This window comes from Hetaerina americana, unplaced genomic scaffold, assembly GCF_022747635.1.
Source record: "Hetaerina americana unplaced genomic scaffold, ioHetAmer1.1.p SCAF_8, whole genome shotgun sequence".
Classification (NCBI taxonomy): domain Eukaryota; kingdom Metazoa; phylum Arthropoda; class Insecta; order Odonata; family Calopterygidae; genus Hetaerina; species Hetaerina americana.
The window spans coordinates 68,880,223-68,895,932 of NW_027287427.1; the positions used below are offsets into that span (position 1 = coordinate 68,880,223).

The 15,710-nt window shown below is 34.3% G+C and overlaps 1 protein-coding gene across 2 annotated transcripts; it reads right to left on the reverse strand.

Annotated features, from left to right (window-relative positions):
* Nucleotides 1–1,624: 1,624 nt before the first annotated feature.
* On the reverse strand, nt 1,625–15,674 carry LOC139697794 (uncharacterized). Of its 2 annotated transcripts, none has more exons than XM_071596640.1 (5): nt 15,626–15,674; nt 6,552–6,692; nt 4,783–5,256; nt 3,664–3,915; nt 1,625–3,091 (listed from the first exon to the last, which is right to left on the reverse strand). In XM_071596640.1, the coding sequence occupies exons 1-5, from the start codon at nt 15,659–15,661 to the stop codon at nt 2,378–2,380; spliced, it is 1,617 nt and encodes a 538-aa protein (XP_071452741.1). In that variant the 5' UTR covers nt 15,662–15,674; the 3' UTR covers nt 1,625–2,377. The 2 variants fall into 2 exon arrangements, with proteins under 2 accessions (XP_071452741.1, XP_071452740.1); XM_071596639.1 differs by lacking the exon at nt 15,626–15,674 and adding an exon at nt 9,774–9,968.
* Nucleotides 15,675–15,710: the final 36 nt, after the last annotated feature.

The window sequence follows — 15,710 nt, forward strand, 5'->3', positions numbered from 1 at the left end:
AACATACTACCTTGATCAAAAAGTTCCCGGAATAACCACCGTGTGGCGCTCCCATCGTTCCGATTTGAGTTCTGTTTTTTTTGTTAAATTGGTACATCTGTTGTTGATATTCCCTTTAAATCTTAGTGTCATAACTTGACATTTGCAAAAGTTACGGTCGGTTTTCGGTATGTCCATCAGTGCTTCCTGCGATTTTTCCATTACTTCCTCTCGGCTGCTAAAACGCGTTCCCCGTAATGGTTTTTTAACTCGATTGAACAGAAAGAAGTCACAGGGAGCCAAATCAGGTGAATTCGGTGGCTGTTGGATGGTATTTGTTGCATTTTTCGTCAAAAAATTACGAATAATGATAGCACTGTGCGACGGTGCGTTATCATGGTGCAAAATCCACGAGTTTTCTGCCCACATTTCTGGTCTCTTTCGGCGAATTGCTTCACGCAAACGTCTCATAACGCCCAAATAATACTCTTTGTTTACTGTCTGGCCTTCTGGCAAAAATTCATGATGCACTACACCGTTGTAATCCATGAAAACCGTCAGCATTGCCTTCTTTTTTGACTGAAAGCGACGTGGTTTTTTTGGTCTCGGCTCATTTGGTGAACGCCATTCACTTGCCTCATGTCTGGATTGCGTGTCGTACTCATAAACCCACGTCTCGTCTCCAGTAATGATCCTTTTGATGAATGTGGGATCGGATTCAGCCTCGCAAATCATGTCTTTTGCGACGTCAACACGGTCTCTTTTTTGCATGAAATTGAGGTCTTTTGGCACCAACTTTGCTGCTACACGACGGAAACCCAAATCATTAACCACAATGTCTTGGGCGGATCCATAGGCAATGTTCAAGTCCTCCGCTATTTCTCTGATGGTTAATTTGCGGTTATTGACCAACATTTCTTTTACTTTATCAATTTTTTCACCGACTTTCGATGTCGATGGTCTGCCACTGCGTTCATCATCTTCGATTGACTCACGACCACTTCTGAACCGCTCGTGCCACTGGTAAACGACCGTTTTTTTTAGAGAATCGTTGCCGAAACACTTTTCCAACATTTCCAACGTCCGTGCGCCACTAAATCCGTTTTTTACGCAAAATTTAATACAAGTTCGTTGTTGCAAATTTAAATCCATTTCTGAAATTGTAAAAAATCGCCAACACACACAGAGATAGATGTACTCTTGGCTACGTAACTTTTGCAAATGTCAAGTTATGGCACTAAGATTTAAAGGGAATATCAACAACAGATGTACCAATTTAACAAAAAAACAGAACTCAAATCGGAACGATGGGAGCGGCACACGGTGGTTATTCCGGGAACTTTTTGATCAAGGTAGTATGGTCCACAGTAAATCTGAAGCTGGAACAGCCTGCCTTAACATATAATATCCTTTAAAATTGAACATGTGCTAAGAGAGAGTAGAGATGTTACATATTTCAAAGCAAACCAATAGAAAATTAAAGAAAAATAAATACAAAAATTATCACATGGAAAAAGTGAGAAATGACAAGTTACTTCTTGCAAGTAACTTTAATAAAAACTTAACATTAAATTAACATTTTAACCAAGCCCTGTTTAGGGTAGGTATAATAATTAATGGTGACCACCATGAATAATTTATGATAAAAATAGAGCTTTTGTAAAATTCTATTCATGAACTTTTTACATATTTCTCTTTCAAACTAGTGAATTCCTTTCTGTGTTCAGGTGAATGAATTATTCATTGTTCTATAATTCCATGATGTAATCATAAATAAATTTATGTATTTACACATCTATAATTTAGCATCAAAATACAGCATCACCTGATAATATCATATGTTTTGTTTGTATGATTTTATGTGGAAAACACCTATAAAATTATATCACAGGATGCATTGGCATAATAAAGGCTAGATAAAATATGTACTTGGCCATAGCAAAACACAAAATAGGTCATTTACTTGGTTTTTAGGTCAACATTAATAAAACTTTAGTTACACCAACTAATTATTAAGTTATCTCAGGCTGGAGAAATACTAAAAAAGCATTTCTAACTTACATGATTTGACAAATTTTTATACAGCCCTTGTGTAAATAATTATTTTAACAAGCTTTTTAGTTTGACTGATTATATCTTCTAGCAATAATAACAGTACATATACTAGATGAGTTCACACTTAAGAAAAGATCTGCTGCTGGTTATTTGACAGATCTAATACCACCTGGCAACTTCTACAATTTTCATCATAGATGACAGGGCTCTTTTAAAAATAAGAGCAAAATAATATTTTTTTTTAACCCATGAATCTAAAACTTACTCATTATCCTCTCCTTTGAGTGCTACATTTGTTCTTCATTCATATTTTGATGCAGGTGCAACTCGCAAAAAAATGAGTTTACACTGTTTCAACCTTGTACGTCATCTTCCCTAGGATGTTCTTTATATTACAACTTAAAATGTGATTTTCGTACTCACTTTTATCCTTGAATCCTTGACCACACTCCTTACATTTTGATATGGAAACACTCATGTGATACTTCCAAATGTGTAACTTAAGAGGATATTTTCGCATGTATGGTGAATTGCACGCATTGCATATAAAAACATTTTTACTGCATTTCAAAATATGTTTCTTGTACTGGACTTTTTTCAGATAAGCTTTATCACAGCCATCACACTTGTAAGTGCGGTTACCATGCTGGTTGGAAACATGGAGGATCAATTCATTCCTCCCTTCAAACCGCTCAAAACAAAAGTTGCATGCATAGCGTCGATTAGGGAAATGCGAGCGGACATGATCACGTGTTGCCTCCTTCCCTTTGAAGACATTCTTGCAAACAGGACACTGGTAAATGCCACACCACGTGAGGTGCTTCTGAAAGCGTTTCAGGCCTGATATGTTTTTCTTGCACTTAATACAGTAAATTATTTTTACTTCACATTCACCACTACTTAGATGAGTTGTTAAAGATGCTTCATCTGTAAATTCCTTTCCGCACTCATCACATTTTGGCACTGTGTTCTCAGCAACTGAAAAGTTATTGATGGCAACTGTTGTGGGCACCCTTGATGCCATATTCACTGGGCTAATTCCTTCTGAAGCTAGTACCTAAAAGAGATGTCAGTTTAATTAATTATTTGGGTGAAAAAATGAACAAAATAAAGCACTAAAACCTTCAGTCACGGCAACATTCATTTCAAAAGTTTAGTACAACATCCTGAGTAACTGAAATAAGGCAATGTAAAAGAGCATGAGCAGCAGCATTCATGATTTAAATTTTGAAGAGAAGTGATACTTTAATCAGTGCATGGTAGAAAAAATTTAACGAAAAACATAAGGTGTCCTTTTATGATTATGTCAGTTGATGCTTCTATGATATATTCAAATGCAAAAATGTTCTATTTTCTATCACACCAACTCATAGAGTCCAACAGCCAGCCAGCTCATTGGACATCAATGACCGATAACAAAACATTTGTTTTAAAATTGTCCCAGGTACATTTGAGCTAAAGAAAAGTTACTAACTTTTTCAATGATAGAATAAGCATTACCATAGTGAAAGGTTTAAATATGCACACTTTCTTGGTGGAGTAAAGAAGAAAAAATCAGGAAGAATGCTAAATATGCCATCAAAACTTAATTTTAAAGAGGTTCAATCACCTCAGGCTTAAAATTGTTACCTGACTATAAATTAGTCCTTGAGATCCCACATATGACTTTGAGGCAACCTTCTCCTGATCAATTGGAGTGTTGGTACTTTTCACCAAACTGATCTGATCTGTTTGAATTCGAGGGATTGCCAACTGCTCTGTGCATGTTGCTAATAATGTTGAATCCACTGGTTCGTACTTATAGATCAATTCGCCAATGTTTAAATTACTCCTTGCACCACCATCCAACTTGATACATGGCTGAAGGGCATTGGCAGAGGACTGAAAAAAAAACATCCTTACATGCCACTCTTTACATGCATAAATATACATAAACCAAGTTTTTATGAATCATATATACTGCAGTCACTAGTGCTGCTTAAAATTTGAATTAAACTGTCACAAATAACAATTAGGATGTTCAACTATAAAACAATTAAATGTGAATTCAGTGTAGTGCATTCCAATTTTACATGGTATGAGGAATAGCTTGCCAATTAGAGAAAATGACAGAAGAATTTTTGTAGGAACCAAACTCGTCAAATAACTCTTGAGTTTAATGGAAAGTATCACAAAACTTTATCAGAGGAATTACTAACATTATTCCACCTTTAACTGAACACACGTTTAAGGGATTAGCAATGCAGAAGTGGAGATTATAAATTTGGCAAATTAAAAAATAATCCATAATCTTGAAAACATAATTAAAGTTTTCATCTCAGGGCTACCAAGTAATAATATTATGCTAATTAATAATAAAAAACTTAGTAACATTTTACACTTTTAGATTTCACAAGGAGGTAAAAAAATTAAGCATAAAGATTACTACATTTGTTTTGCCTATTTTTTTATAAAGTCTCCATGCTCACCATCAATTAAATACAAAGTACCTTTTCAAGTTTTTGGATGGTTGGTTGATCTCTATTAGGTATAGGGATTAAGTTTGAAATAAATATCTGTATTTGACAAATAAGAATAAATGGAAATTATACAGTGGAACTTAGTGGCCACAAGGGTTTATACTTGAGTAAGATCAAATTATCTAATGAGCAAGAATCTGGTTAAGGTGAAGAGATTTTATTGTTGGAAGCCAAAACAAATAAGCTTTTAATTATGGATAGGAGAGGATTATCACAAATGCTTTCTTACTACATATTCCACAATACAGGAATCGTTGGAATTTACATCCATCTCAGTGTTTCCAGCTTTCGTTGATCCAGCTTCATTTTTCACCAGAGAAATTTTAGGAATTTCAATCTCTGGTTTAGGGATTCGCTCAAGAACATACATTGGAGTTTTTGAGTTCTGACCATGTGCTTGGAAAACTGCTAAATCCTCTGGCTCTGCAGCACATACTGCTTCCCCCTTGATCTCAGAACCCATGAGAACTTCAACTTGGGGAACTATGTTTCCCCTTGTGGTGTTGAATACACTAGCTCCATCATTTGTCCAAAAGACCTGGGTACTCGGCGATGCCTTTATGTTTGTCAAGCCTTCCACACAGATTTCCTCAGTCTGAGGATGTGTACCAACTTCAGTAGTAGCTAGTCCAAATACCTTTTCTTTGTCATTTGTTTCTTGGATGTTGTAAGAGTAATACCAGTTTGAAGTCCAATATTTTGGCTGTAAATTCAATGAATCAGAGAAGTATGGTTAATTCAACATTTTCTAGGTCTAAGAATCATAATTAAATGCATACAAGTAATGAAAATTGTTCTATCAAGTTATTCTGCCAATAATGGTGGTCACAGTCAACTCTAGGAAACATACAGAGAGAAAAACACCAGATGGCCGACCAATCTCACAGAACGTAGAGCTATGTAAACCACTCAGAGTGAAACATGGTATCCTACCCAGTGGTGCCAGTAGAAAGCAAGCCAAATCGTTGTATTCAAAACAAATAAACAGGGATAGCATCCTTAAAGTAAAAACACTAAGTATTTAGTACCTTTTATAGCTAGAGTGATTTCAGCTTGAAAAAAGGTAACTATTCTCATATGCTGAACAAACAGCTTTTATAGCAATATACATGTTTCAATGCTGGAACATCATCATCAAGTTATTAAGCAACTAAATTTTTAAGTGGCATCAGTAAAGGTATTATTAATAATTAACTGTATCTTATATTTACCAAAAACAGTGCATTCATTACCCTTCCATTAGGGTCAAAGGGTATGTTAATTATGTATTAACCAGAAAATAAGGATATAGACATGGTCTTCAGAGCAGTTAACTTAGAGGAGAATGGTAGATCAACAAATTTGTTTATGAGGACATTGAAGGCAGTTGGATTGAGTTTTGATACAGTAAAACTATGTTAGGAAGTTTTTTACATGAATATATGAATGAAAAAAGGCAATATAAGCAGCGTTCAGTTCACAAATTTACCATTAATGAATCAATAAATATTTCTAGCAAAATAGAGAAGTGAATAAATAAAAATGTTCACAAAGTCTTTCAAGAATACAAAATTTCATTACAACTATTCTTGATAATCTATGGGTACATCATTGCAATTCAAATCTGTAGCCATTAAATTAATGACCCAAAAAAATTCACCTTAGACTATGACTTGACTTTAGTTCTTTATGTTTTTACTAGCATGAAAAAGTAAAAAATTCCTTGATTTCTAATCAAAAATATACAAAATTTTGTCTTCAGAGTTATCACACTTCTAAGATGTGTTCACTCAATTTCAATACCAACATGTCATGCATCAAAGAATTAATGCTCATCTTGTTACTAAATGGGGTTGATCCTGAATGCAATAAACTAATGGTAATGATTTTTAAATGAGAGGAAGTCCCAACCTAAGAAAATATATTTCTTAGTAAAACAGAAGTTTACTCAATGCTTCATTAATTACTCATTCACATACTACACTGAAGGCTTGGTTTGAATGATAAAGTAATACTTACATTGATCCCATTCTTTTGAGCAATTGCATACTGTAGCTTGTGCTTTGACTCCAAGCAAATACATTTGAAGCGCTTGAATTCAATTATTTTAGTCAAGCACTGATTGCAAATAATTTCTGGGAATCCATCATCCTTGAAAACCTGTAACCAATGCATTCATTAGTTTAGTATTTTACACTGATTAGGTGTAAATGGTAAGTTACTTTATTTAAAATGCCTTGAAGATTTATTACTCAATTGTAAATATGGAGCAAATAATCAACTTTTCATTTACTGTCATCAGTTATCACCCAATTCAAAGATAATTTATTTTCTTTAGATGGTGATCCATACCGACTAGTCATTTTAGGTGAACTCAGAATGTGACATAAATCGCTCTAGTAAAAACTAAAAAGTAAGTTGAATTACATTTTTGCTGTCGTCAGCCACGAAACTATAACCACTAAATATCACTCCACTTATCAATTGAGAATTGTATGAACAGAGAAAATTATAAATAAATAAATACTAACTGGAGCATCAAAGTATAATTGTAGAACGTAATTTGAGGATCCTACATTCTTTCACCAAGACCATTAAACTTTCATAATATTTTCCTTGATTTTCAATGGGCCAATATATGTGATCCAAGGGGGCTAAGTATATACGTTTATATGCATTACATTTTCAAATGGCTAGGAAACAAAACTATGGCATAAATTGTTATAAGTCATGTGAAAACCATTTTCAATGATTGATTGCAGAAGGCTGAGAATGAAGGTTATTTTTTGAGCTGGAGAGTTGATTATTGGTAGGATTCACTTAGGTTACGATGAATTCAAATTCTGACACGAAAACTCTCATTGAAACACTGTTGTAACCATCTCCCTCAAGACTGGACAGAGTACAAATTAATGTGGATTTTTCCTATAGCCCTGATGCTAGGTAAGTTCGTCTTTGACTGTGTCATTCATTTACAAGCAGACATATTTCCTGTTACAATAAAGTTATCATGAGAAGAGAAATTTCACAGATTAAAATAAGGAGAAATGAAAACAAATGAAGGGGTCCTAGGAATGGGTGGAGACATGAGAGCATTTTTGGAGAAAGTTCAAAGGAATCAGAAAATGTGGATGCAAGGCAGTTTGATTGATGATGGACTATTGCCGATTGTGATAAAGGGAAGAATGTTAGTGAAATTAGGTAGAGGGTAGGAAAGAATAGGCATGTAGGATGGAATGCATGAAGCATGCAAACCGGAAGAAGGGTTTATTCTATTGGTGTGAGTGAGATGATCGAAGTTGTGTAAGGCCTGGAAATGTAGTGGTGGTTAGTCTGTGCATCATTCTAAAACATTTCTTTAATGGAAGACTAACATTAATAATGAAAATAATAAAGTTGTCGATTTAGAGGTGGTTTATCTGAAGAAAAATGAACCATATTTTATCATTATATTCTGGAAAGATGACAGACAATTTAAAAACATTTCATTGGATGGTTTGGTAAACAGTGCAAGTGAATTAAAAAATAATTAATTCTTTCACATTATACTTTGATCACAGCTCTACGAAACACTGGAAATCTTTTTACCACCATATACCTAGGCATCACAGAAATTCTACCAAGGAACCATTAATACTTATAAAGATTTTAAGGAGGACAAGGGAGAAATATATATTAACAGTTTGAATAAAAACGACTCCTGTCTAGTCTTTTATTTTCTTAAGGCCATTGCCAAGCAAGGTTTAGACCCCAAGGGCATGTGAAATTTAGTTTTTTCCAACATATTTTAACTGATTTGACTTTGTAAATAGGAAATTGGGGTTGATCTTGGATTTCACATGCTGTATGAAAAAATCTGAGTAGATAGTTTTCCTTGTTAGCCATGCACCATGACATCAATTAGTAGGTACCTAATTAATTACCGAGGTAACTTCTTACATTAACTCTTCCAATGTTTCAATCAGAAATTTTTTTAAATATCTGTTTCTTCAATTTCGTTCACTATATTGCATCTGCCAATTCTATAATATATATTTCATATTCTATTGCCTTGAACCTAATTCTTCCACACAAAGAAGGCCTAAGGAAATGCTAGAGCGACAACTACATGAAACTAATACAGACTTCCGAATCATAAAATTGTCTTGGCATGAAAAAAAAATTTTTAATTATTTTATTTTCAATGAGGGTTATGCGACTTTAATGTGACCACTTCCTTCAACAATAAAACTTGGCTATGCTAGTGCAATGCACGAGGGTAATGGACCAAGTGTTCCACCTATAATGCTAAACTGTTGCTCCCTTAAACCTCGTAATCTCCTCACTATATTAATTAATGTCCTTTACTTCTTCCGATAAACTAAAATTGTACCAGCGTTCAAAAAGTTCCATTACCGCTATTTGTAAATACAAAAGAGCTCTATACCGAGCACCGCTTAAATTATCTCATGCCACAAAGACAGAGCCGTCAACTTCTATTAGCAAACCGAAAATGATTGCGAATTTCTTACTTGGTGACTTTTTATTGTAGCTATATAAAACCAAAGCTTCAGAGAATTAGAGCATTGTAACAGTTCATCGTACTTTCAGAAGAGGTATTGGTTTCTGCCAAGAAGCTCCCAAATATTCGAAATAAATGGCACTAATAATCCCAATTATTTAATTTACCCCATTTACGACATCTTAACTGAAAGATTTTACTAGAAGTTACGTATAATAAACAGAATATACTGTTAAACGCGTCATTTATTTTACTCCATCAAGTCCTGAAGCTTGTAACATCAAGCGTGCCAAAATTTCAATTTATCGTCTTTGACGATTTTGAATAAAATATTTAAGAAGTTTATATCACACAAGGAGGATTGATTCGTTAATCGAAAATGAATACCATATGTGTAATTCTCTAGTAAATAGTAAATCAGTGGCCGCCCTTCCCACTGCTTATCATTGAACCAATCAGCGCAACAGATATCGTTTTCGCACTCTGACACCTCATAATAAACCCATTTCACAACTTCCAGAAAAGTTGTACATTTCTTAACATGATTTATTCAAATGAATTAATTCGTCAAACATGAAAACGTGGTTTCAATTACGCAACCTTAGCTGCTGAATTAATTTGCATTTCGTGTCATAACTGCATAGCAACACTGACACCTCAAGACATATGCATATTCATTTCTTTCTTTTATCACATGATAGGAATGCACGGCTTTTGAGAATATAAATGACTTTACGCACATCTAGTTGTAGTATCTCATTGATGACTTCTGCTGCGCGAAATCCATGAACTCCATTCGCTTCAAAAATATCAACATATGAACTGCTTTTGCCCAAACATAATCGACACGAATTGAACATTTCGGCGACATTCATGTTTAAGTTAAAATACTTTGACACTTCATAACACAAGCAGCACTGAGAGAAACTCTCCCACAGCACTTTCCTTCTGAATGACAAAACATTCGCAAAAACGGCTTGACCTTTTTTTTAACGTGTTGCGGGTGTTGCCATGTAATAATGGCGGGAATTTGATTACTTGATTGATGGTTATCTCATTTCCTTCAATACCATTATCAGAGTACGGTGTTTGTACAGTAAAATTTTGTTGTAATTACTATTTTGAGAAATTTAGAAACTGAAAACTGTTCCATGAATATCAAATCAAGCGCATGAATTTTATCTTATGTCTCTAGGTTCAACCTTGAAATCACCTTCAACTCTAATGATAATGGAATAATTAATATGAATGCTAAATTGTTTTTGTTAACCTGTCCAATTAATTAAAATTTTAAAAACTGACACACCCAGAAAAAACTTAGCTACGTCTGAACTAATTACATTATACATTTCTCAACCACTGTATGGCCATTCCAAATTTGATTTGGAAATGTTGGTCAAATTAAGAAAAAAAGCTTTGCATACACAGAATAGTCCTGAGGAAGATTACAAGAAGCTACAAATAGCATAAACACTTCTCTTGCAAAAAACCAGCACCAAAAAATAAAAAAAAATGAAAATATATTTTTGGACAAAGACATGATATAGTTGGCATTCCATTTGCTGGACCTGCATGCATTACATTGTTTCAAAATACAGCAGTAGTTCATCCAAAGTTTTGCAGACCAAACACTCCAATTTGAGTTCAATCAAACTTAGACCCAGAGAAACTTAAGAGAAAATTACTGCAAATTACAATGAGTAATATGGGTTATTAGAAGGTAGGTATGCAACATTATAGCTGGATATACAAGTGTGCCTATTGGGACATTACATACTAATTTTTTAAATGTATGACAGAAAAATGGACCTCAGGGACCATCTTCCTAAACTTACAAGCCAACTCATAAGCCCTTATATTCCTAGGTAGTTCACTCATAAATTTACTTTATAAAGTGCCACCAAATGACACTACATCCACTATAATGCTAACATAGGTACATTTTGCATTATATTTTATATAGAATGTTCTATATTACATGGAAAATTATTTTTAGAGGGTCCTTACTTTACATGCAGCTTTATAAAATAAACCCCTGATACATAGAGGTTCTGGGGACTGATCTTGTAAGCTTTTCTTCATATATAAGGGAGCAATCCTCATAAAAATTTTGTCAACCATACCAAGTGCTGAGATGATCAATGTGAAAACTTCCTCAATTACTACCCCATGCAATTATGATAGAGAAAACGGCGTAATGAGTCACAGCAACTACTTACAGGCCATGGCCAACAGGGAGGAGTGTCATGCCAGGTATGTAGCGTGTGAAAAGGACCTCTAGAGTCATCATCACTTGATATATTTTCACAGTGGAAATTACAGATTAACAGAATCAAAAAAGTAAACTGAAAAAGCCGGCCACTGTTAGAAGAATTAATTTAAATCCTAGGGTATTGTTGAGTATAAGGAACTCAGAAATTATTAAGAGATGGAGACAATATTATGGCTGGGCATAGTGATATGGAAAGGCAGGAAGCAACAAAGGTAATTGAAATGATAGATACAGGGCACTGTGCAATGGAGGGGAAGAGATCCACTGTGGGGTAGTAGCAACAACAAACAATAAGGTAGGAAGAAGAGTAGTAATCATAGATTAGGTGAGTATTATAATAATATAAACAACAATAAAAGAATTAACCATAAATTTCATTCTTATTTAGGATTACAAGGTTACTAGCAATCACAGGAAGGAATGAATAAGAAGTATTTCAGCATAGTAAACTCAACCATCCAGATTCAGTGCTTGGAGTATTCCTGGAAGAAAAATGTGGTAGTGTTGGGAATAGGGATTTAGCCATTAAGGAAAAAGAGATAGGAGTGAGCTAGGGGAGCATTGTATGAGAAAAAAGCAGTGACAGTGGGAATAAAACAGAGTGTAGCAGAGGGAATCACATAAGTATAACTAATATCTGGCTTAAATGCCAAAATATATGTAGTTACATTTGTACAAAGCAGTGGTATTTAGGACCTGCTTCTAGCAGATTCAGGCCATAATTTAGTGCTCATGAAGTGTAACATCTCATTCAAAAGGATAAAAAAGATTAAGGATCTCCATTTGCGTGAAATCAAATTTAATGTACTATTGTCCTCATATCCTAATGTTTCTCCATTTTTTTGGGAAGGGAATTAATAGAAACTGATCTAACTGTCTTCTGCCCAAATTCCTTTCTAATAAATACTTTGAAATAAACCATAAAAGCCCTCCCATGTTTCCCTAAAATGATGATTATTTCTACTGGGTCATATCTACGTTCCCAGGCTTTTTTTATTTCCTTTAATGCCTTTTCTATATTGCAATTAAGTATGCCTTGAACTAAGCTTTCCTGACTAACACCATGTTTGCTTTCTTAACTTGTTGGCCTAATGTTTACCTTACAGGTTCTTAGTGCATTCCACCTCTCCAGATTCTTTTCTGGATCATTTTATGATATACGTGTATACTACCATTAAACTGTCACTCCAGCAATCCCTGCTCTCTTTCTATAGTTGTGTCTATAATATTTATCTATCATGTACATCATTAGAAAGCAAACAAAGGAGTAACATGATTGGTGAAGGAGGAGAAAAGTTGATTGGGAGAAATACAAAGGAGGTCGGTGGATGCAGAGTATCTTGACTGTGATGGAATGTTGAAGACAGCGATAGAGGGGAGAATGCTAGGCATGAAAGGTCGGGAGAGGAAAAGGATAGGCATGCTAGATGGAGGTAGAAACTATGTGGAATTGAAGAACAGTTTAATGTAGCTTGGGGTGTCAGGGTGTCTTGTTCGACCATGGTCAGAAATGTAGTGATGTTCAGTCTGTGCCTAGCCTAAATCTACCTTAAACAGTAGACCAACAATAATCTTTCCACATCACCTCACTCAGGCCTAGTACATCTCTATATCCTCTCTTCATTTCCTTATTGATGTTTTCAAACTTCCCTATCTTCAGCATCACCTAAAATTACAATTCCATGTTGTTTTTGTCTTCTTTCATGCTGCAGTTGTCAATTTTATTGCGCTAGGATTTCATGTAATAATGACCAAAGAAACCTTGCCTTCCCCACTGCTGGGCACAGCACACAGCCAAGTGGGTTCAATATTGCAGGTGTCTTTAATCTTCAATTTTTCGGTCTTGATTTGATTATTTCATGCCTGTATTCATCATCGTCATTGGAGAAATGATTAAGGTTATGCCTCCCTCAATAAGGTTTTCAATATAATGCTGAAGCAAGGTAAAGGGTGGAAAATATCAGCTATGTTGACCAGAATGAATGGAGGTATTAAGCATGAGTTTAAAATGGTTTATTTTAATGGGGAGTAATATTTATGTAGCAGTCATATTAGGCTATAAGTGAGGTAGCTCTTAGTTCCTGGGTCCATCAAAAACCTACATTCACTACCAGAACAATGTTAGTATTAATATTAAGTTGAAACTAAGCTTAGTGTACTGCTAATGCTGTATTTCCTGCAGTTTCTTTGAACTATTACCCAATTAGAAGGAAGCAATTAATGCATTCCCACATGCATAGATATATAGATATATGAGGCAAAATCACTAGTTTTCAATCATAATAAAAGACTCTCACAGTATTATGTAAATATGTCATAAATTCATCCAGTGAAATTTGACTTGGTTCAAGAAAATTATAATTAATCATGGAAATGCTTTCTTAATATACTGGGGGAAAAATGGAAATCATAGTTGTTGATGTAAATGTACAATAGAAAAATTTCCTTAAACTTAAAATTGAGAACGATAACCTTGGCATGCCCTAGATCAAAAATGAACATTAATTCTGTTGACAACTACTTTTGGATGTCTACTGAATATTTATTTATTACCATTTTCTTCCCCAACTTTACCTAAGAGAAAGATTGTATTACTTTAATGAAAATAAAAAAGAAATAAAAATAAAGCTTTACCCATTTTCATAGAAACAGAAGCTATGGGCTGGTCATTAATACGGTACAATATGTATTTGTTTCTTGAGGACAATTCTGCAAGTCAATACCATAATACTAATGTTATTGGTGATTTGGATCATTTAAATATTTAATAATATGTATATACCTAAAAAGGATGCTCTTGCAGTAAAATTTTGGTATTTAACTGTACATAACATACAGCTCTAGTTCTTCAGAAAACCCTTTCTGAGAGGAATTTGATATTTCTATGAGATATAATTCACACTTCTATTAGTCTACCTTTGTACCAGCCCATTATGGTCTTCTGTGATGATAAAATAATTCAATTTTTTTCATTTACGTTTAATTTTGCTCTTATGTGATTTTTTGTATTGATGTACTTCAATGTATGCATAAAAATAATGAAACTCATATGTTCATTTCCCTTTGTACCATCATTTAGATTAACAGACCCTCAGACATAGCCTGCAAAAAATTTTGAACCTATGAACTCAACCATCAGTAGTAACTTTTCAGAATGTGCAACATACCTGAAGTAAATGAGATTATCATTAATTCTACTGATTGAAAATCAATCCATGCATAATCTGCTCAAGATTTTTTAGCAATATATAAAGAGATGAAAAAGTATATATGATGGTATAAAGGAAAGGAAAAAAGAGAAATACCTATGCTAGTGAGCTTTTATTTTATTTATTTAGAATTTACCCAAAAACAGCACTTTTTGGCCTTTCCATCAGACTATTAACAATGATTAATATATCAATGTAAATAATTACAAACACCCAAATCCTAGGTGGAGGACAACTCACCCAAGCGGGAATCAAACCCATGACCTTTGGGTTGGTAGATAAGGACGTTACCCCACCGCCACTGAGGACAGCATGGTATTGATAGATAGATAGATATAGAACAATTTATAAACTGCTCTTTCAATTTTGGGAGTGATTTTATCATGGTTTCAAGTGAGATATCTACTTAAGGGCCTAATCAATTTTTTGTATTAGTTGAGACAGAAATCCTTCGCAAAACTGCCACTTTAACAAAAACAACCCCACTGATATTTGATTAGGATAATTTATTTTAATTGTCAGGCAAGTATTGGTTAAATCTATTTTTTCACAACATGCCCAGAAAAAATCTATCATTCATTCTTTAGATAAGCCTGAAAATAACAAGAGTATATTACCATTCCACTCTACTTTAACTAACTTTACTGCCTAAAGTTCCAAATCTTGAATCAACACATGAATTAACTGATTTTGACTGTCTGTCTCAGGTTTTATTGGGTTTTACCTGAACTTCAGGTGAATGAAGGGCCATATCTCCCCCCCATTGTCATCCAGTTACTTCCACATGCCAAGAGCTGACTCATATATTTTTGATTTTCAATATCAAAGGCATTCCACTTAGACGTACGTTGCCTATAGCATGGATTCCTTTTGGCATGACCCACTATGATGCATTATTGTTACTACTAAAATATTTTATTGAACAGGCTTGCACTGGAAATTGATTATAGGTGAATGTTTTAATGTCTTGCCATATATCCCACGTATTCTGGGATTTCTTGTGCTCAGCCTATTTTCTCAAACAAGAGTTTTGTCAGCATTGTAATCACTTCTGACCTGAAGATACCAACAGTAATGCCAGTGAAACAGTCATAAGAGAAAATGCACTTACACAGAATAAATCCCAGAAGAGACAGAGCTTTAACATTACACTGGGGAGGCCTTCACAGGGAATTCTTGCCATCAAATGTTGGCCT

Bases quoted from the DNA above. Each gene is read 5' to 3' on its own strand.
- LOC139697794 (XM_071596639.1), bottom strand. From the start codon at position 9,908: ATGAATGTCGCCGAAATGTTCAATTCGTGTCGATTATGTTTGGGCAAA. The intron at 6,693-9,773 runs GTGCGTAAAGTC...CATTGGTTACAG, and splicing joins ATGAGATACTACAACTAGAT to GTTTTCAAGGATGATGGATT. The intron at 5,257-6,551 runs GTAAGTATTACT...TTGAATTTACAG, and splicing joins CTCAAAAGAATGGGATCAAT to CCAAAATATTGGACTTCAAA.